At 43.0% G+C, this 20,494-nt stretch overlaps 2 protein-coding genes across 17 annotated transcripts in view; both read left to right on the forward strand.

Annotated features, from left to right (window-relative positions):
- Positions 1-6,814, forward strand: part of KIF1A (kinesin family member 1A) — a 113,884-nt gene extending 107,070 nt beyond the window's left edge. For all 16 annotated transcript variants that reach the window (XM_083443147.1, XM_083443156.1, XM_083443155.1 and 13 more), the window contains 3 exons: positions 757-949; positions 2,221-2,339; positions 2,660-6,814. In XM_083443147.1, the coding sequence (XP_083299273.1) occupies positions 757-949; positions 2,221-2,339; positions 2,660-2,702 (355 nt within the window). In that variant the 3' untranslated portion in view covers positions 2,703-6,814. The remainder of the gene's footprint in view (positions 1-756; positions 950-2,220; positions 2,340-2,659) is intronic.
- Positions 6,815-9,211: 2,397 nt separating this feature from the next.
- ILKAP (ILK associated serine/threonine phosphatase) lies at positions 9,212-19,883 on the forward strand. Its single transcript, XM_083443325.1, has 12 exons — positions 9,212-9,429; positions 10,064-10,129; positions 11,306-11,362; positions 11,834-11,953; positions 13,111-13,237; positions 14,146-14,252; positions 15,200-15,293; positions 16,103-16,190; positions 17,081-17,202; positions 18,418-18,537; positions 18,685-18,766; positions 19,585-19,883. Exons 1-12 carry the CDS (start codon positions 9,255-9,257, stop codon positions 19,723-19,725), a joined length of 1,299 nt encoding a protein of 432 aa, XP_083299451.1. The 5' UTR covers positions 9,212-9,254; the 3' UTR covers positions 19,726-19,883.
- The last annotated feature ends 611 nt before the right edge of the window (positions 19,884-20,494 follow it).

Genomic DNA, 20,494 nt, shown 5'->3' on the forward strand with positions numbered 1-20,494 from the left:
TGTTCTGGCAGGGGTGGCTTGGAGAGGGTGGGGTGTCTTTCTTCTTTTCTTTCCCTCCTCCCTTCCTCCCTTCCTGTCACCTGGAATATGACCATGCCAATGAACCAGGTGGCCTGGAGGGAAAGGGGAGGAAATACAAAACAACTATTTGACTTTTAGAAGACATCTGAAGGCAGCCCTGTTTAGGGAAGTTTTTTAATGTTTGAAGTTTTAACCTGTCTTTAGTGTTTTGTTGGGAGCCGCCCAGAGTAGCTGGGGAAACCCAGCCAGATGGGCGGGGTATAAATAATAAAATTATTATTGTTATCATTATTTTCCCCACCTCACCTTGCTGCTGCCCAAACAGCAGCAGCAGCCACTGGTAGGACAGGTTGTGGAATGGAGGAGTTCTTCCTTGGCTCCGATTAACATCCAAACTATAATGTAACTCAGGGGTGTAACATTCCACATCATATGGAGGATGAACAATGTCAATGGATAATGTTATATTCTGAACCAAGGAATCGCACAGTCCAGTAATGGCATCACATGTGCCTTCTCACTTAACATGTGCACCTCCCCACATGATAGGGATCTCCATGCAGAAAAAGAGAAATGAAGCAAACAAGTCAAGAGCATCCACAGGAGTATAACTTCTGGGGCAGAGGGAGGAACAAAGGCACAATTCTGGTGGTGCTAAAACTCTTTAGAAATCAATATGTGTGGTGCAGTTTCTATGCATTTACAAAGCATGATGCCAATATGTCTTCTCTACAGCCCTATTGTCTCCAGGAAAGGCTACCTGCACTTTCTGGAGCCCCACACAAATGGGTGGGTGAAGCGCTATGTGGTTGTGAGACGCCCCTATGTCTACATCTACAACACCGACAAGGACTCTGTGGAGAGAGCAGTCCTCAATCTCTCATCAGCTCAGGTGGAATACAGTGAAGACCAGCAGGCGATGCTGAAAGTAAGGACAACTTCATAGGTTGGGCAAAATCAGAGAGTCCACAGCTAGTGCTTCTGGGTAATTTATTGGAGACTGGGCTGTAAGGGAAAGAAGAGGCCATGGCAATGGCTAAAATCCAGGAAGAGTGTGAAGTACAGAGAAAGGAATGACAGCAGAGCCAGAGAATCTTAAGTGGCATAACCAGACCTGTTTCTGAACAAGCTACATCTAGCCTGTCTGTTGAGGGCAATTGCACCTGATGGTTTCAGAGTCTCCTCCCTTGAATGTGCAGGGGGTGCAAAGCCATGTCAAGACAGCTAGAAACACATTCTGCAGGTATTGCAGTTAGTGTCAACCTAATACTTTGGCCTACTAGAAACAAACCAATGAACCGACAACAGATTTGATGTCTTAAGTATGGTTTATAGGACATCCTTATATCCTCAGCCATGATTTGACAGCAGTGCTGCTTCTTAGAGTAGGAGTGGGACCAAAGGCAAAAAGTGAGCAGAGCAATGAAGATGGCCATCTCTTTATACAGCATACATTCCAGCCACACAAAAGTCAGAGGCACCTACACCCACACATCTTTCCACTCCACACCTGGGCAAGCCATTACCCACAGTTCAAGAACACATTACAGCCAAGCAAAGAACTTGAGGCAGGATTGCAGCCAGGCAGGTTAGAGCCTGAGGAAATGTGGGGTGGTGTAGCCTGGGAGAGTCCTAAGGGCCAGATAGAGAGGTTTGGGTGACCACATTTGGTCCCCAGATCTGAGATTCTCCCCCACTTCTTTAACATCAAAATATATATTTTCCTTTAATGACATTGCTATGCCCATGATTTCTCCAGTCCTGCAGGGAGGAGGAGGGATGTGGGAGGTAAGATCTCTCGGATCCTATCCTTCTCCTGTCCAGTTGTGCTTTAAATAAAAATAGGAGCTGAGTCTACGGCTGAAGTGGAGTGGACATCTGGGCAGGATGATTCTGCAGGTAGACCATGTAAGTAATAGCAGTGAACACTTTGAAGAACGGACGTGTCCTCCAGGATGAGGACAGAGAGCCAGGCCTGATAATTGTAAAGGGAACTGTGACTTACACATCTAGAGAAAGAAAGTGTTGAATTGTCTTACAAACTATTGGGGGCAGGGGCTGCTGCAACGCCAGTCATCGGATCTGGGACCGTCTGGTTTGGCCTGTAATATATGCACTCATTGCACTTTACTGTATGCTTCTTTGTATGCTTCTCCTCTACAACTGAGTCTCACATGCAACTTTACACCCCTGTTTTAGACCCCCAACACATTCGCAGTGTGCACCGAACATCGTGGGATCCTGTTGCAGGCAAGCAACGACAAGGATATGCATGATTGGCTGTATGCATTTAATCCTCTCCTGGCTGGATCAATAAGGTAACTTAATAGCTTAAAATCCCAAACCCCTCTCGACCAGAATTCTTCAAACTTGGGGGTCCTGGTGTTGTTGAACTGCAGGTCCCGTCATTCCCAAACAGTTTAGCCAGTGGTCAGGGATGATGGGAATTGTAGTCCAACAATAAGAGGATCCAACGTTGAAGAACACCATCTAGAATAAGAACAACATTCAAGGCTTCAGCTGAGAAGTCTGGGTTTGTTTTTTGTCTCTTTGAACATGCCTTGGATTCTGAAGATTCCTCTACCTTATTTCTTTTCCTTATCCTTTCATTTTTCTTCTTCCTTGGTTTCTCTGACAGGTCCAAACTGTCTAGGCGGAGGACAGCCCAAACCAGAATTTAGCCTAAAGGGCCGCCCATCTCATCAAACCAAGTGAAATAATGGGTGCTGTTTGAGGGTCCCCATTTTAAATTTGGATCTCTTCTGTCATTCATCCCGCCAGATGCCTGCACCACAGAGCGATCCATCTCAAGTTACAGTTTCATTGGCCAAATTCATTTCTGTTGTAACTTTAGAAGCCTGGTACACCCTGGAATCCTTGTGCACATGTGATCTTCCGCCCATCTCTTTATTGGGTGACCTAGGTGACATATGACCACTAACAAAGCAAGAGTCTTTTTTAAAAAATAAAAATGATTTAATTTTTAAAGCAACTGTTCAATTTAAGGAGAAAAGAATCTGTAAAAGTGTGAACATTATAAAACATGTTACTCAAAGGAGATAAAAGTGATAGGATTGTGTTCAGCTAATTCATAACTTATTGACATTTTACTTGATAGAGCAAGAAAGAGTAGGATGAGATTATATTTATAAAGTATTTATTTCTATTTACTTCACTGAAAAATGTACATTCTGTTTATCATGTGGTGTTGTTTTTTTCCACCTACGCACATACATTATGCTGCATCTCATTTCTGCTGAAAGAAAAGATGTGGAAGTGAGTCGGTGTAGTGATGGGAGAGGGCCCTGTCAGCTATTTTTGTGAGCCTATCTTGGTTTTCTTTCAAATACTGCACTTGCTGCCTAGCAGGTTTCTTCTTCTTTTCAGTCACCTAGCCAATGTTTGTTTTGTTCAACTAAGGGTCGAACTACATGTTACATGCAGATATGTATAACAGTCCCCCAATGTTCTTTATATAATGAAAACTAGCTTCAGGAGACTGTGATTAGAAGTGAAGGAATAGCAGTAAGGCTTGTGGTGAAGCATGTACCGAATTTTTCCCATTGTATTTTTTCTTCTCAAAACAGCCTCTTCCAGATGCCCATTTTGAGCAAAAGGAATAGCTGGTAGGGAAGGGATTAAACACCCTCTCCACTAGCATTATTTGTTCCCATGAGCAACCTCCCAAGGTTGCTTTTCATTTAAAGAAACAGTCAACACCCCCTCCCCAATCTATCAGTGGGATGCTACGTGCATCTGCATGTAACATTGAAATTGACCTTCAATCTTAATAGGGATGTTTTGCTGGAGGTGAGTTCATGTTTTCCCAAGAAAGGAATGGTGGGAGGGGGATTTGCTTCACCCTTTCCCCATCGGCCATTATTCATGGCATCAGAGGAACAAGTTGGGCCACTTTATCACCATTCTTGTTGCAGGCAGTGTTCAGTAAGTTCCTGTGACACTCACACAACCACATCCTACACAGCAGTTGAAATAGTAACAGTTGCACTATCTGAGAGAAGAATTGCATTTTCCAAGGTACTTAATAAAAACTCTCACAGTATTTAGGGAACACCTGGGAGAAATACAATATCTGCTCAAGCAGAAGTGCATCTTCAAGGGACAATGCCTGGGCTTCTCAGAATAAGTGAAAAACTACTATATGTTTATTACACGCAAAACTGATTGTCTGGAAATAACCATTATCATTTTCTTTTAAGAGAAAAGTAGGTTTGAAATAGATTACGTAGCAAGACTGATAGGACCCTTGTATAAGATTTGAACAGTGTGTTATAAAAGAGACCTCTTTTCACTCTTGTATCTAGTGGTATGTTAAAAGTCTCCTTCAAAAATACACCTGCATCTTCAGCAATTATTTCTGGTAAAACAAATAGTCAATTTTATTTCAAATTTGGGTAAGACAAAGTAAAACAAATAATAGTTTTTTGGCACCAATCAATTAAGCATGACTCATATCTGATTTTAAGAATCTCCTGTTAACTCTTTATATATAGGAACCTATTTTACAGCCCAATCAAATCAATATGTGGTAGTTAATCCCCATGGTTTACATTCCCTTTACGCATAAACAGCAAAATTAAATACCCTTGGTGGCAACTTTGATTCATTTTAACTTCCCAGCCTAAGTCTAAATATTATATAATTAAAATCCATAACTGATTCTCAGTTTCTAATCAGTGGTGATTATTACTCTCTTATCAGTGTCTGATCTAGTAGAAGCCTTTCAACAACAAAATTTGCAGTCAGACAGCAACCAACTAATCAATTTCTCTGAAATATCCTGAGTGATTGTCATGCTATAAGTTCAAAGCTACCTTGGGCTACGTTGAAGAAATCATCTGTACTTGTTTTAAAAAAAGAACAGGACAAGTACAGCCCTGAACATGTTTCTTGGAAGTAAGTCTTTCAATGTTCAATGGAGCTTACTCCCAAATAATTATGCACAGGATTGAAGGCTGTCCTAGAACAAGGAAGTCATATATAGGATCACAACACTTATCTTTCATACAAAAACACAACTTTAAAAATATTTTACTTCATTTATGTCCATATCAAATTGTCAAGAGATTTAATTATGTTAGTGGCAATGGATGAAGAAGTTGTGTCAGTACCTTCCTTGTCCATACAATCAAGAGATGCAAAAATGTATATGTAACCTTGCCTTGTGAATGAAGAAGTAGAGCTTGGAAGAGCTGCATTTTATGGGGAGTGATAGATTGATAAGAGACATGGCTTAGGTCAGCCAACCTGAAGACCATGTTCCTGACAGTGTGACTATTGGGCTACAGTCTGGTCTTGCTCAAGCGTTCCATGTTTCTGGGGCCAGCAAACCTGCAGACAACATGACTGACTTGAGTTAGGGATCAAAGGCTTGACCCAAAGCCCCTAAAAATGAAAGGCAATGTTTGAATCAGGGCTTAAATGCAATGACACACACACACAAAAAAAGAATTGTGAACTCAACAAATTGACAATAGCTTAATGGAGATCATCCAGTCTCCAGCTAGCATGGATATCCTGAAAGGATTTGTTTGTTTAGTACTTTGGTTGGAATATTAAACAGAGATCTAATGGTCCATCATAGTGTTATTTAGATAACCCAGCATATCATTATGCTTGGCATATTTTCTGCTGGTTATGGCTTTATCCATTGCCAAAATGTCAAGGCACGTTGATATAGTTATCAACCACTCTTCAGACAACCTGAGAAGAGTCTCCACTGATTTACTGTCATTTTACTTAATTTGAGATGTAAAGATTTTTGAATGATCCTTTTATTAATTGTTTAATTTCAAGTATCATCTAGACCTTTGTTAGGGGGCAAAAAACAGCATTTCTGAATAAAGCATATTTTGGAAAGTCCTGCAGGAAAAGGAACCTATTAAATGAAGCATAAAATACTGACAGGATGGACTTCCATCTCTGCTCTGTTTCACACAACCATATCATTATAATTATCTCAAGGTGGAGGCTGGTGAGAGAAAATAATGTTATACAAGAAAAATAATTTCAGATTATGTCTTACTTATCCCATTTCATAGATTATATATTGGTTAGAGACTGGTCTTCAGTAACTGTAAAAGCCAGTGTTATTTTGTTCACATAAAACTCTTTCCCATTCCAATAAATTATTGGGGAATAAGGAGCTCACCTAAAATATCAAATGCTCTCTGAACTGCCCTTCCGTAGGGGGATAGCAGAGCCCAGTATAAGTAGTCTTATAAATTATCAAGGAGCAACAGGAAAGCAGAGAAACAAGTAAAAGCAGCACAATTAGCTAATAACTGTGGGACTAAGAGGCGGTTGCTTATCCATATGGTAACATGCAAAAGTGACAACACAAGATGTATAACTCTCTAATATGCTCTTACTGTTTCTTTCTGTTGTGTGTTCAATGAACTGTAGGGAGGATCACTATCATTCATGAGCTGTGACTCAATATCAAGATCTTACTGTATAAAAATGAAGGTTGTGGTTACTTTTTATTTTTTATTAATCTTATTTTGCCTGTGCTTCCATTATCTAGTTTGTCCAAATGAGTTCTTCCTGTGACATCATCTCCAAATGCTGGGAGACCATTTCTCTTGCTTTGTATATATGTGATTGCTGTGGGCACACCCTGTACCACTGTATAAATAACAATACTGAAGTAATCGAGTCTAGTTTTCTTGATGTCTTAAAGCTATTGAGTGTTGGAAATTAAGGTCTTCAACTGTTTGTGTACACTTAAGGCATTGTTCAGTTAAAGAAATAAATGTGGCATTTATGCAAATAGTGGACACTCTGTTCTTGACCTCTGGCTTGTTCTCTTAACCAAATGTTGTATTGTTTCATCAAAACAAAGCATTCTTTTTTGGGGGAGGGGATTTCAATTCAGAAGTAAACAAATATGGAAAGTAGTATTTTCCCAGTTCGTACAAGAGAGCTTTCCTTTAAATATTCTGTGTCTATAACGTTGATGGCCAGTTGGTGTCCATGCCCTACAGGCCACATGCCAGGTGAGAAAGGTACTCTTCTTATGCACAGAAGACAATTTTATCTTGCCCTAAGCTGCCCCACCAAATTTTATCAAAGGTACACACTTTTTTTAACCTTCAAATTGTTTTCAGAAGTCATGAGAGTGATATTCTACACGTTGGTGTTATTTTAAAGATGTCCAGCGATCTCCAACATGGCTTACAACTTATTAACACAACATATGACTCACCAAAGCAGTTAAGACAATAATTTATTTTATTTAGAACACTTCTATTGTGTCGTTCACCCATGGTCAGCAAATGCACAATAAGCAGCACAATTATATATTATATAGACTATCTTAAAAGGAGAAAAAAAGAAAGAATGATATTACTAGTGTTAAAAATGGGGGCAAGGTAACTTTAAAACTGGCACTTAACATTAATGTGGTCAGCAGGCAAACATGTCTGGGGAGGTCATTCCATATTGACAGAAAAGGTCTTGTCCCTGGTAGGCACTCACATAAACTTATGAAGGTGGGGAACACCCAGACCAGAATTTTTGCTGACAATCTTAATACACAGGCAGATGCATATGAGAGGTGGACTCTCCTAGTTCCTGGCTATGTAATATGTGACCCAATGTGGGTCAGAGCAAGCCTGGAGGATGGAGGATGACAGGGAGATGAAACAACAGGGAGATGAAAGAAAGGAGGAAAGACAGCTAACTAGGGCAAAAGGAGAAGAGGAAGCATGGGGGTTATCAGAGCAGTTGTGGCCTGATGAAGACTTACCTCTTTCAACATGCTTTTTAAGTTGACTCTTTCAGAGTATGCATCTGTGTTGGAATTGTTTTAAATATGTTACTGTTTTGTTGCTTCTTGTTTGCCACCCTGGGCTCCTTTGGAAGGAAGGGCAGGAAATAAATTTAATAATAAATAAATAAAAGCACATGCTCTACCACTGAGCCTATGGACCACTTTGTCAATATTAAATACCCCTCCAACCCAACATCACAGGACACCATTCCTTGCAGCCTATGGCACCTCTGGATAAACTGAAAGACATAGCGAACAAATATTTTTTCTAACCACAATTCACTTAATGTAGGCTGGGTGGACAGTTGCAAAAGAGTACAGGGCTCTGTTAGAGTAGACCAAAGATCCGTCTTATTCAACATTCTTTTTCCAACAGTGGCCAAGTAGGTGATACAAGAGCTACTTCGATTCCCTCTTCTACACAACTACTAAGGGTGCAGTAGCAACGTCTTATTTTGCCTCTAGCTGCCCAGCTAGAGCAAGGATGGGGAAAAGATAGATCGGAATTACTGACCGATCTCTGTGAGAATTCCAGTTCATCAGCAAAGATTTTGAGTCTCGATCGGTCAAAACCAAAATGTGCTTCTCGCCTTCTCAATTAGGTTGCTGAGATTCCCGTATACTCTGCATCCTGTGTTCTCCCACCATTAGGGGCCTTATCTACACTTCTCCTTGCCTTGTCCTTGTCCTTAGAAAGCACTTTCCCACTTGTCTCGTGCTTTTTAGGCACTGATCCATAGGTGTCAACGTTTCCCTTATTCCGAATAGGATTCCTCGCAAGAAAAGGGAAAAGTTGACAGCTATGCACTGATCCCAGCGGCTATGCCTTTGCCGCCACCTCCCCCCCCCCCAAAAAAACCCCCCACAACACTGGCTTTTTATCCTTAAATCAGGTCTCATATCATCCACACTTCCTCTTGCCTTGCTCAAGCATCATCTAGTGGCAGCTTCATATTGTTACAAAGAAGTAACCAATCCATCCCGGCGGCGGGGGGAGGAGTTGTTTCAAAGCACACCTGTGGAGGATCATTACTTTGACCTACACGGTCGTGTCTCTCTTAGAAAGCTAACATGCGGGGCAAGATCCCCCGCCCCGCAGAACCCTCGTCCTCTTGGTACCCCCTCAATATTTTTCCGCCTCCCGTTATTGCAAAAAAGCATCTCACTGCAGAGAAGAAAAGTAGCAGAACGCGGCGCGTCATCAGAGCGTTCGAACGAAAAACTGGCGGGCCCGCCCCTAAGGATGATTGGCAGGCGCCAACTCCTCCTTGATCCTTGAGCCATAGGAATAACGGAGCCTGACTTACAACCTTCTAGTCCCGCCCTCCAGAGCGGCTGGCCTATGAAAAGGCCCGCGTTTCTTTTGGTTGTTTTTTGGCGAGGGTGCTTTAGCCACGCCCCTCTAAAGGAGCGATTAGCCGAGGGAGGCGAGCAGCCAATGAGAGCTCCGCCTCACGTCGGTGATTGGCATCCAGGTGGGCCTTTGCGAGTGGAGGAGGAGGAAGAGGAGGTCGCCGCGGCTCGGGCCGGCCGCCGCCGAGTGCGAGGCTGGATGGATCTGTTCGGGGACCTTCCCGAGGCGGCCCCTTCGGCAGCTGTGGAGGCGGTGGCAGGTAAGCGCCCCGGGCGCCCTTCGGGGCCTGGACTTCGCCGACCGCTTGGCGGAAAGGAGCCTTCGGTTGTCGGCCTCAGGAGCCGGGCAGGAGCTTAGCCGCCCGCCCTCCTTCCCTTCCCGGAGCCTTGAATTCGCCTCATTTCTTGGCGGGGGAGGGAAGGCGCCGCCTGCACTCGGGGCCACCTGCACAGCCATGGTCCCTTCGAAGAGCGGCCAAGGCCCCAGGTGGGCGCATGCACGGGCTGTGTTGTTTTTTTCATGCCCAGGATTAGCCCCGCTTTGCTAAACACGGTGCAGCACGCATGCGCGTGTGAACTCGTACACGGATGCACGCGTCGCGTATTGACACCGGGATGCGCGCACGCGCGTCCTGTCCTTGGGTGAAAGCCCTAGCGCGCACTCACACATACACACGCATGGGTAACGGCTTCCCGAGGTACTGTAATTGCTGCTGCTTCCGTGACTTTCCAGTACTGTATTGTTTTGACTGTTAGCTGCTAGGAAGTCAGGAGGAGCAACTGATTCTGCCCCCAGGGGAATGGTTATTTTTTTAAAAAGAAAGAAGTCAATCTGTCCCTTGTGGTCACATGTTCTCAAATTGATATCTGTTGTTGTGTCTCTTTATTTTTTAGGGAAAGAAGGGCAGAAAGGAATTTTGCTTTTTGATGAACTTCCATCAGTCAGCAGCACTGACTTTGGTATGATTCTTGTATACATCATGTCTTTCACTGACTAGCATGGTCATCTCCTTTTCCTCTGTTTGTTTTGTTCGTTAGGCCCTTATGTAGTGATGTGCCCTCCTTATGCCTCAGGGGAAGACTAGCAGGCACTCTTAATCCTCTTCATGTATGTAACTTGCTTTGAGAAAAGCAGGACACGATTGCTCCTTTGAGAAAAGCAGGACACCATTGTTCCTTGACTAATGTTTTTCTTTATGGCAGTTCTTCAAGCCATATGTACTCTTTGTCCCAGCCCCAACTTACTACATGTATGTCGAAACTCCACCACAAAGTGGGCCTTTACTCCTGGGCAAGAAGTTGTGTTTATTATTTATTAATGTGCATTCATTACTTGCTATGTAAAATGTCTCCAAGTGACTTTCAGTTGTAAAAAAAATTTTAAAAAATACATAAGTTAAAACATAAAAAGAATAAAACAGCTATTTACTCAAAAGTGCTCATCCTGCAATATTATAGAAAAAAACAAATCCTACCCTGGCCCACTAAAAGCTTGAACACCACAACACACTAGTGCAGGGCCTTTGATCCTCCAGATGTTGCTGAACTACAACTTCTGTGAGTCCCAGACAGAGATGGTGGGCATTTTAGTTCAGTAATGCCTAAAAATTTCCCAAAATGTGGGTAGGGTATCACCATATATGGTCCCAACTAAGAACCAAATGCCTGAGTAAACAGGAACATTTTTGACTGGCACTTAAAAGTGAATAATGATGGATATAGTTGCTGCTTCTGGCTGGGGGAGCTCTCTGACTCAAGGTGCCTGTAGGATTGGGAAGATGCTGTGCTGATGTCCCAACTGTGATTTACCCCTTGGCTGAACCCTGTCTCTTTGTTTAGCATGAACGCCATTCCTGTATCACAGGGCCTTCACCATCCAAGCCTGCATTTGTAATGTGTAGCTACATGCCTAAGTTTACTTTTGTTCTTTGGCTTGCTACACAAGCAGCATTTCTACATCGCACTCAGGTTTACCGGTAGAGTGATTACAGAGACATTGCTGATAATACAAAGGCTGGTTGCATTAGAACAGACATTTTAGCTTGGCAGTGCTGTTTTATAGATTGTGTGTTCTTTATGAAACTATCTGTTTGCTCTGGGACCTGGATTCTGGACACATGTTTCCTTGTGTTTTAGGAACTGGAGGCTCTTTGCTTTTTGACGACCTCCCACCTGCCAGCAGCGGAAACTCAGGTGAGCAGTAGCCTCAACATTTCTGTCTTGCTGTTGATTGCACTGCTGTAATAGGATCACACCTGAGAATGAAACATGCTTGAGTGCTTCAGAAGTTGGTTAACTGAAGGGCTTCATCAAATAGTCACAGGTGAACATTTTCAGGCTCAAAAGTAGTGGTTTGAAGGAGGTGGATTGTTCCCTCCACACCACACCCTCTTTGTCTCTTCAGCTCTTGTGTGTTGGCTGTTCACTTCCCCGCTGGCAACTGCTTTGGTACCATCTTTTATTGCTGTTGATACTAGAGCTTCCTCTAGCTAGGATTATATAAAGGGGAAATCAAGGGTGGTGTAGCCAGTGTTACAGCATAATTTGGCCCATCTCATCTGGCTGCATAATCCCAGCCAGTCAGGGATTGTGTACTCTGTCACAGTATCACTTGAGTAAATGACTCGGATAAATAAAATAACTGACCAACATTTTGTTCCTCAGCTTCACATCCTGCAGAGCAAGTTTCTCTTCCCGTGAGCCATGGGAAGGGAGAGAAGAGGAAATCCACGGAGGGAGAGAAGAATGGGAGTGAAGAACTTGTGGAAAAGAAAGTTTGTAAAGGTTTTCAGACACTCTGAAGCCACATATTTTCTATTCTACTGCTGCCTTAAATTAGGGCAAAAGTGAGATTGCTTCCTGTTGTGATCATTCTTAGGAATGAGCAGGGGGAGGAGTATAAGATGCTCATGAACAAATGTCTCACCTCTGCAGAGTTTCCTGCTTTTAAGGGTATTCTTGTTTCCTTGCAGACACTATTGTGTCTGTATTATATCGGTAAGCCATGTTTCCTCCAAGGAGCGAAGGACAATGTATGTGTCTGTTACCCCCCTCTTCTCCTCAGAACAACTTTGTGTGAGAGGCTGGTGGTGGTAGCTTTTTCATGACAGTTCTGGGTTGCTTTTCAGGCAGCTGAGTCCTCAATGTGGCTCACAATAACAAGGTGCTGTGCACAATTCAAAACAAGAATTGCCTAATAAGATGAATGAGGATCTGAAGACAGGCCTGTGTCCATGTCTCTTTATCCACTGCCACGAAAGCTTTTTTTCTTGGTGCTCTTTGCAGCATGGCCTAACTGCTGCCATGCCATACAGCCTCCATCTGTTTCCTCGTCTGCCTCGGGTAGGAGGCTTCTTAGATTATCCAAGCTAACCTAGAGTGTAGAAGCAAAAACATCTTTCGATCTCCCAACTGAATTGTAATGTGGTAACAGTGGCATGACGTGAGTCACATCTGCTTCTGTTCACATCAACTGCATTTGTAGAAATCCCAGAAGTGTACCATGTTGACGTATTCTCTGGTGCACCTGATCAAGCTGTAGCTGTTCAATCTAGTGCTGTGGCTAACACAGTAATGCCACAAGGTTTAAAAATTAAGAATATTCAGAGGGTTCTAACCCCAGTTGAACAGCTTTTTCGTATTAGAATGTATTCTGCCAGCAGATTCTTTTTGAATGTGAATACAACTTGGGAATGTTCCTACATTGCCTTGAATGGTGCTTTCAGTCTTTTGTTTTATTGGCATTGCTAGTGTACTCTTAATTGGTGTGTTTTATTCTATAATGTTGTTGTCTGGTAGTCTAGTTAAAGCTTTACATGTAGTTTGTTACCAAGAGGTTTTCAGAATGATACTGTCTTGAGCAAAATGGCCACTTAATGGGATGTTCTGCAAAAGAGAGCTCAAGGATTGAATCTTGTGTGTATCTTTTGCTTTCTTTTTAGATTCTGCGGGTATCCTTGGTCTGAAGGGCTACGTGGCAGAGAGGAAGGGAGAGCGAGAAGAGATGCAGGATGCCCATGTCATTCTGAATGATATCACAGAAGAGTGCAGCCCCCTCCCCTCTCAGATGTGAGTATTATATTTGCATATTATCATATTGACTCGTGTGTGTGTGTCCTAGTCCTACTTTGTGCTGAATAGCCTGTTTTGCGATATGTGGACAATAATTTTAAAGTTGCTTTCCAGTTGATTTGGTGTCTGGAAATAGTGTTTTCCTTTTTGAAATGTGTTATGCCAGCAATGGTTATTAGACATATCTATATAATAAATTATCTCTGGTGTTGGAGATGGCATGCCTTTGAGTGGGGAACACTGTTGCACTTAGGCCTTGTTTCTGGGCTCCTAGAAAACATTTGGTTGGCCATTGTGGGCACAGAATGCTAAACTAAATGGGCAGTTGGTATAACTCGGTGCGATTCTTCCTGTTCCTATTGAACACACACATTCACACCTCAATGCACCTTTCCTCACAGATGAAATTCTGGGAGATACAGCAGAAAATTGGGCCCAAGTTATCCTAAAAGAGCACGTCAGATCTTTGCTTTCCATCCTTTTTATTCTGTATTCTTCTAAAGAGGCAAGATCTCTAATTGTGTAACTGTTAAGATTCTACCAGTGGCATTGGAAAACCTAGGATCTGGGTCCTTGTTGATACTGGGGGCTGCTTCACACATTGACAAATTCATAATTTAAAGAGAAATGTGAAACCTGTACGTAGGCAATCCATGTCGGGAATGAGGACCCTGTTGCCCTGTTCATGGACTGCAACTCCGGTAATCCCTGACCATTGGCCATGCTGGCTGGGGCTGATGTTGGGAGTCGAACAGCATCTGTTAAACACCAGATTGCCTATCCTTGTGGTACATGGATGAGGGAAGGTTGTGCTTTTTGCAGATCCGCTAGTGATGCAAGTTCAGTACATTGTCAGTTTCTTGGCCACCTCCAGAGAATGGGGTCAATCTTGTCTTCCTTTACAGTACCCGTGTCTCATACTTTGCTGTCTTTGATGGCCATGGAGGAGTTCGAGCTTCAAAGTATGCAGCACAGAACCTGCATCAGAACCTGATCAGAAAATTCCCTAAAGGTAAAATTGGGGGTTGGGGAGTGCAGTGTGTGTGCAGTATCATTCTCTGGGGTTTCCTGCTTGCTGAGCACTAGTTTTAAAGCAGTGTAGCTGCTGCTGCACATTGGTGAGGCTTGCTCAGAAGAAACTAACTTTGTGCTTGTTTGGGTACACAATGCCCAGTACTTTTATCAGCTGCACTGGCTCCCAATCCGTTTCTGGACCCAATTAAAACTCCTGGTTTCAATTATTTGTTTTCCTTTAAATTGTATCCTGCCTTTATTCCCCCTTAAAAGCCAAGTTGGCACACATGTGACTGCAGGGTGGCCTCTCACTCAGGCATTGGACAGACCCAGGCCTGCTGAGCTTCAACACAGTGTCCCTTCACACCATAGTCCTGGGGTCCTGCTTAAGCCCTAAAGAAATTGGAGCCAGGCTATCTGAAGGAGTGCCTTCTCTAACATATATTTAACCAAACTATGACATTGCCTTCAGAAGTCCTATTCTGCAGTCCTGTCCTGTGGCAAGTGAAGGATGGTGGGTGGCCTCTAGGGAGACAGCCTTCCTTGCAGGGACACCCCAGTTGCAAAGTGCCCTCCCTGAACGGTTAATCTGAATTGCAGATTTTCATTTATTTCATAAAATTTATACACCGCTTGATTGTAAAGAAAAAACCAACAACAACCCTCAAAGCAGTTTACAAAAGATAAAACCAAAAAATCAGAGGGGGAAATTCAATATCTTAAAACATATAAGAAGTTAAAATACTAAAACAGATTAAAGTTTTAAGCATCTGGGTAGGCTTGGCCAAACAGGAATGTTTTTAGCAGACACTGGAAATTAGTATTTTAGTCATAATACATTCTGTAAGCAACATTTCAGGTAATCCTGAGCAAGAATTTTGATTTGTCTAGCACAGAATATGTTTTGAGGGAAGTAGCTAATCACTTCTTTCATGTTCATAACAGGAGATGTGCCCAGTGTTGAGAAAACAATAAGAAGATGCCTTCTGGACACCTTCAAATACACCGATGAGGAGTTTCTCAAGCAGGCTTCCAGCCAGTAAGTGTAAACTTTCCAGGTATATAGGCCAGGCATAGGCAAACTCGGCCCTCCAGATGTTTTGAGACTACAATTCCCATCAGTCCTGACCACTGGTCCTGCTAGGGATCATGGGAGTTGTAGGCCAAAAACATCTGGAGGGCCAAGTTTGCCTATGTGTTAGGCATTGTGTTAAGCGTAATTGGGACTGTATCGCTTCAGAAAAGATGTTTGCATGTTTCCCCTTGTCAGATGTTCCCTACAGATGAGAAAGAAAGTTGTCAAGTAGCGTTAAAACAAAGCCACCTTCATACCCCCCCCCCCTTTTTGCTCCTGCAGAGCCAGTGTGGTATAGTAGTTAAAGTGTCAGACTAGGACCTGGGTTCAGATCCCTACACACTTCCACTCACCTTAGGCCGGTCACTGTCTCTCAGCCAAACCTACCTCACAGGGTTGTTGTGGGAATTAATTGAGGCGGTGAGAACCATTTTCCACCTTGAGCACCTTTGGCTAAAAAAGTGGGCTATAAATCCAATAAATAAATAATAATTTGATAACTATTTTTCCCTTGCAGGAGTTTGTGGGTGGGTGTATACATACTCAGTTGTACACTCCTTCATGTGAACTCAACCATTTCAAAATGCAAGGGGGGCTATAGCACAGGTGTGTTCTTAAACTTGTGAGTGGTCCATTAATCCCCCCTCTTTTTTGCATTGGGCTATCAGTCTCCATAATTGTGCGGCATGACTCTTGGAACAATTTGGAACTTGCTTGAACTCACTTTTTTGTTTCCACTTTCTTGTACTTCCACTTTCTTCCACTTACCACAGGAAACCTGCCTGGAAGGATGGCTCCACAGCAACCTGTGTGCTGGTGATTGATAATACTTTGTATATTGCCAACCTTGGAGACAGCAGGGTAAGCAGCACTAGAAGTTGTGGGTCCAATTTCAATACATTTTTCTTGTTACTGAGTGACGCTAATCTTTTCAGTTCCACCAAAAGATGCTATAGCAGCTGTACCTTAGCACTGTCATTACCTTGCAATATGTCCACCAAATTTAGTTGTTGGGAGGAAATGTGCTTTGGAGCAGCTCTGTGATCCGTTGGATTTTCTTGGTGAACTCTAGATGGCGTTAAAGACTCAGTGGTGTTGTCTTTCCATCAATTTTTAAGATGTTCTCAGCTCAAGCCAATTTCAGGCTCTGGCCATTTTGTGTTTTAAATTTGTTGTTAGCCACCCTGCGCCCAGTTTTCTGAACCAGGAAGGGCGGGGTATAAATAAAAATTATTATCATTATTATTATTATTATTAGTGAGGCTGGAGCCATGCAATAGAGTGACACTACTTAACTTAGAAATTGGGACGCAGGTGGCGCTGTGGGTTAAACCACAGAGCCTAGGACTTGCCAATCTGAAGGTTGGCGGTTCGAATCCCCGTGATGGGGTGAGCTCCCGTTGCTTGGTCCCTGTTCCTGCCAACCTAGCAGTTCGAATGCACGTCAAAGTTCAAGTAGATAAATAGGTACCGCTCTGGCGGGAAGGTAAACGGTGTTTCCATGCGCTGCTCTGGTTCATCAGAAGCGGCTTAGTCATGCTGGCCACATGACCCAGAAGCTGTATGCCAGCTCCTTCGGCCAATAAAGCAAGATGAGTGCCACAACCCCAGAGTTGGTCACGAAAGGACCAAATGGTCAGGGGTCCCTTTACCTTTACTTAGAAATTGTTTAAGGGTTTGCTTAATGGAAAGTTGTATCCTATATTGCCCCAAGCAGAGACTTGCTCATGAGGGTTCTTCTGTCAGTGCAGGCGCTTCTGTGTCGCTACAATGAAGAAAGTCAGAAACATACAGCCTTAAGTCTCAGTAAAGAACATAACCCAACTCAATACGACGAGCGGATGAGGATCCAAAAGGCTGGAGGGAATGTCAGGTAACAGGTTTCTCTTCTCTTTCTCCAATAGCCCTTCAGCAACATTTGGGTTTTTTAGCTGCAAACCACCCCCTCTGGCCGCCCAATGTAAATGCTCATTTGAACTGTGGAAAATTCTTATTAACTGTTAGCTGTAGACTATGTGAGTTGGCTTTTTTATTTTGTTAGAAGCCATCGTTTAACTACCTATGTGGATAAATGTTAATAGTTGAAATAAGTTAGTATTTTCCTAGCTATATAGAGTATGAATATGAACTGGTATTGTATTTATTGGTGGGGTGTATAAAGAATGTGACTCTGTAAAAATGACAATGCATCTGACCTTGGGAGCAAACAGGGCCCTTTAACTGCTGGCCAGATAGCTTTAATCCAGCTGCTCAGATGTCAAACTCTCTTCTTAAAGAGACCAAGTGATTCTTACCAAAGGTGCTGTTGAATCATTGCATGATAAAAACAAAGGTGCTGCTGTGACTTTGAAAATATTGTTGCCATGTGGTGGAGCTTCCTTCTAACTAGTTCAGCCAGTGGTACATAGAGCCAAGTGCTGTTGCTCTCTGAAAGGCAATAGCTTTCCAGGTTCTCAAGCAGAAATATTTCTCAGCTCTTGCTTCCTGAGATCCCTTTAAAGAGTGGCTGAGAACAGGGAGATGACAGCGTTGAATGTAGCTCCTTATACTTGAAAAGCATGCACATGTAGCCACTTGGTCTCCTAATGAAGATTTTTTTCTTGAATTTCTCAGAAAAAGTCCTGCAAGGGCACATGGGAGTGTGCCATACTGAACAAGTTCAACCAAATTTTAAGTGAATGCATAACTAGGGCAGGTGTTCAGATTATATTAACAAATTAACATTCAAGTGCCAATTTGTGATCAAAACATATTGCTTTCTCTTGAGTTCTATAATTATACGGTAAAGTTGCAAAAGGAATTGTATAGACTACTTGTGAAGCATCTAGCTAGAGTCTGTAGTAAACTGGATTCACCTTGGTCCCAAATACTTCTAGCTCAAAAGTGGGGAACCCTTGTCCTCCAGGTGCTGTTGGAATATCTCTCCCATCTTCTCTGAACGTTGGCAATGCTGCGTGGGACTCCTGGGAGTTGAGCTCGCAACAACACCTGCAGGGCCACAGGTTCCCCATCCCGGTTCTAGCCTGACAACTTTGGGGATTAAACCCAGTGGCATGCTGAAATAGGCTCTCTCCCCCCACTTTTGTAGGGAAGGACGTGTCTTGGGTGTCCTGGAAGTCTCTCGCTCCATTGGGGATGGGCAGTACAAGCGCTTTGGGGTCATCTCTGTGCCAGATGTCAAGCGCTGCCAGCTTACACACAACGACAGGTAAAACCTGACACAAGTACACAAATGCAGAGAATACAAGTGGGCTGTCTTTAGAATAAACGGTTAAATCACTCCTTGTGTTCTGTTTTGTTTCTAGGTACTAATCCCCCCACCCCCCATAAAACGTATCACTTATTGCTCTTCCAGGTTTATCCTCTTGGCTTGTGATGGTCTCTTCAAAGTCTTCTCACCAGATGAAGCTGTGAACTTCATTATGTCTTGTTTGGAGGTAAGGGGAAGATAGGCTTGAGTGAGAAGAGACAGGGCTGCTTGTTAGGAAAGGAATATGGAAGAGGAACTCACTCTTGTTCTTTGGCTGGCATGTAAGACATCCACTTGATGGGTTGCGTGCCCTGATTCAACCAAGCAGGGACCATGTAAACTTTAATATATGTCTAGTTGCTGTTTCAGGTGGGAAGGGGGCAGAAGAGAGATGGCCCCTCTGTCCCCATAGCAGCAGGTGGCAGCGGGGCTTGTGGCGAGTTTAAAAAAACACCAAAACATTCCTTTCAGATGACAGTGCAGGTAGCTAATTGCAAGACTGAGTAGAGGCCCTTTTTTGAGTGTTTCTGTTTAAATGAGATGAGGTTGTTTGCTGTGAAGGAAAGAGACCCTTCACTGGTGACTTCCCAGCTGTGGAATGCCTTCCACAAGAAAGACTCCATTGATGTCTATGTTGTGGCCTTTTCAGAGCCAGCTGAAGACGTTTATCCCCCCCCCCCAAACTTTCTAGTTCTAAAGCCACATTTTTAGTGCTTAATAGATACTTGGCACTACTGTATCCTCGGCTGCTGATTTTACTTTTATTACAATACTTTTTTAAAAAAGTGTTTCTAACTTTATGTCCATGTTTGTACTTTATAGTATAGCAGGGGTTGTGGGTGTTGAAAAGTCCCTATACTTCCCAGGTGATTTTTTGTGAACGAATGATATACAAACATTGTAAATAATTAGAAGTTGCTCTGGGAATGAGAGACATGGGCACTGAAGTGCTCTCGGCAAATTAAAAGAAACTACCCCGCATTTGTGTATTCTGCTTCCCAACAGGACAAAACTATTCCCACGAGAGATGCCAAATCAGCTGCTGATGCTCGGTATGAAGCGGCCTGTAACAGGCTGGCCAACAAGGCTGTGCAGCGAGGCTCTGCAGATAACGTCACAGTGGTGGTGGTCCGGATTGAGCAGTGAGGCCGAGAATAGGTGCAAGTGAGGTCCTTAGCAGCATGCAGTGGATTTAATGGAACAAGTTAGTGTGCCTGTGAGTGTGTATGTGTGTATGTAGGGTTTCGGTTGTGTTTCCGCCCCTGAATGCTCTTTATTTGTAAATAAAAGGGATTTTTTTCTAACTGTTCAAGTTGGTTCATTGTTTCATAGAATCACAATGGGATGGAATGGGGCTGTCTAATCCACCGAGTGAACTTCTTAGATAAAATAGCGTACAGTTGATGCTCATAGTGCTTGACTTGCACAAGGCACCTTGTTTTTTGTATTCCAGCACCTTGAGCACAAAATACATGCCTTTTGTGTTGGTTACGTAGAGGAAGGAAATGATGTATTGAGCTTCTGAGTTAAAAGATGCTCCAGAGTTCAAAACAATTCAATACAGCTTGAGAGAACTAACTATGCATTCGTAGTTGCCTTTCAGGAATTTCCCTTTCAGGCAGTTGTAATAATCCATCTGGAGTTTTAAAAAGCGGCTGTAAATTTTGCATGGAAATTGCTAAAAGAGGATCACACAGGAAAGTTTTTGGGGTGTGATCTCACATCAAAACCCACTGGATTGCTCTCTGCACCTCTTTAAAGGGGATACTCTTGCTGTTGGCAAAAGGTAGGTATCAAAAGCTAAACTTAAAAAGCTGGTGAAAAGCTGGTATGTACCTTGGTTGTCATCTGTCAATAGAAAGTAAAGGTTGTGCACAGTTGTACCGGTATACTCACTCCTGAGTAAATGGGAATA

This window comes from Podarcis tiliguerta (genome assembly GCF_965153285.1).
Source record: "Podarcis tiliguerta genome assembly, chromosome: 5".
Lineage (NCBI taxonomy): Eukaryota > Metazoa > Chordata > Lepidosauria > Squamata > Lacertidae > Podarcis > Podarcis tiliguerta.

Bases quoted from the DNA above. Each gene is read 5' to 3' on its own strand.
- ILKAP (XM_083443325.1), top strand. From the start codon at position 9,255: ATGAGAGCTCCGCCTCACGTCGGTGATTGGCATCCAGGTGGGCCTTTG. The intron at 10,130-11,305 runs GTATGATTCTTG...CTTGTGTTTTAG, and splicing joins AGTCAGCAGCACTGACTTTG to GAACTGGAGGCTCTTTGCTT. The intron at 18,767-19,584 runs GTAAGGGGAAGA...GCTTCCCAACAG, and splicing joins TCATTATGTCTTGTTTGGAG to GACAAAACTATTCCCACGAG.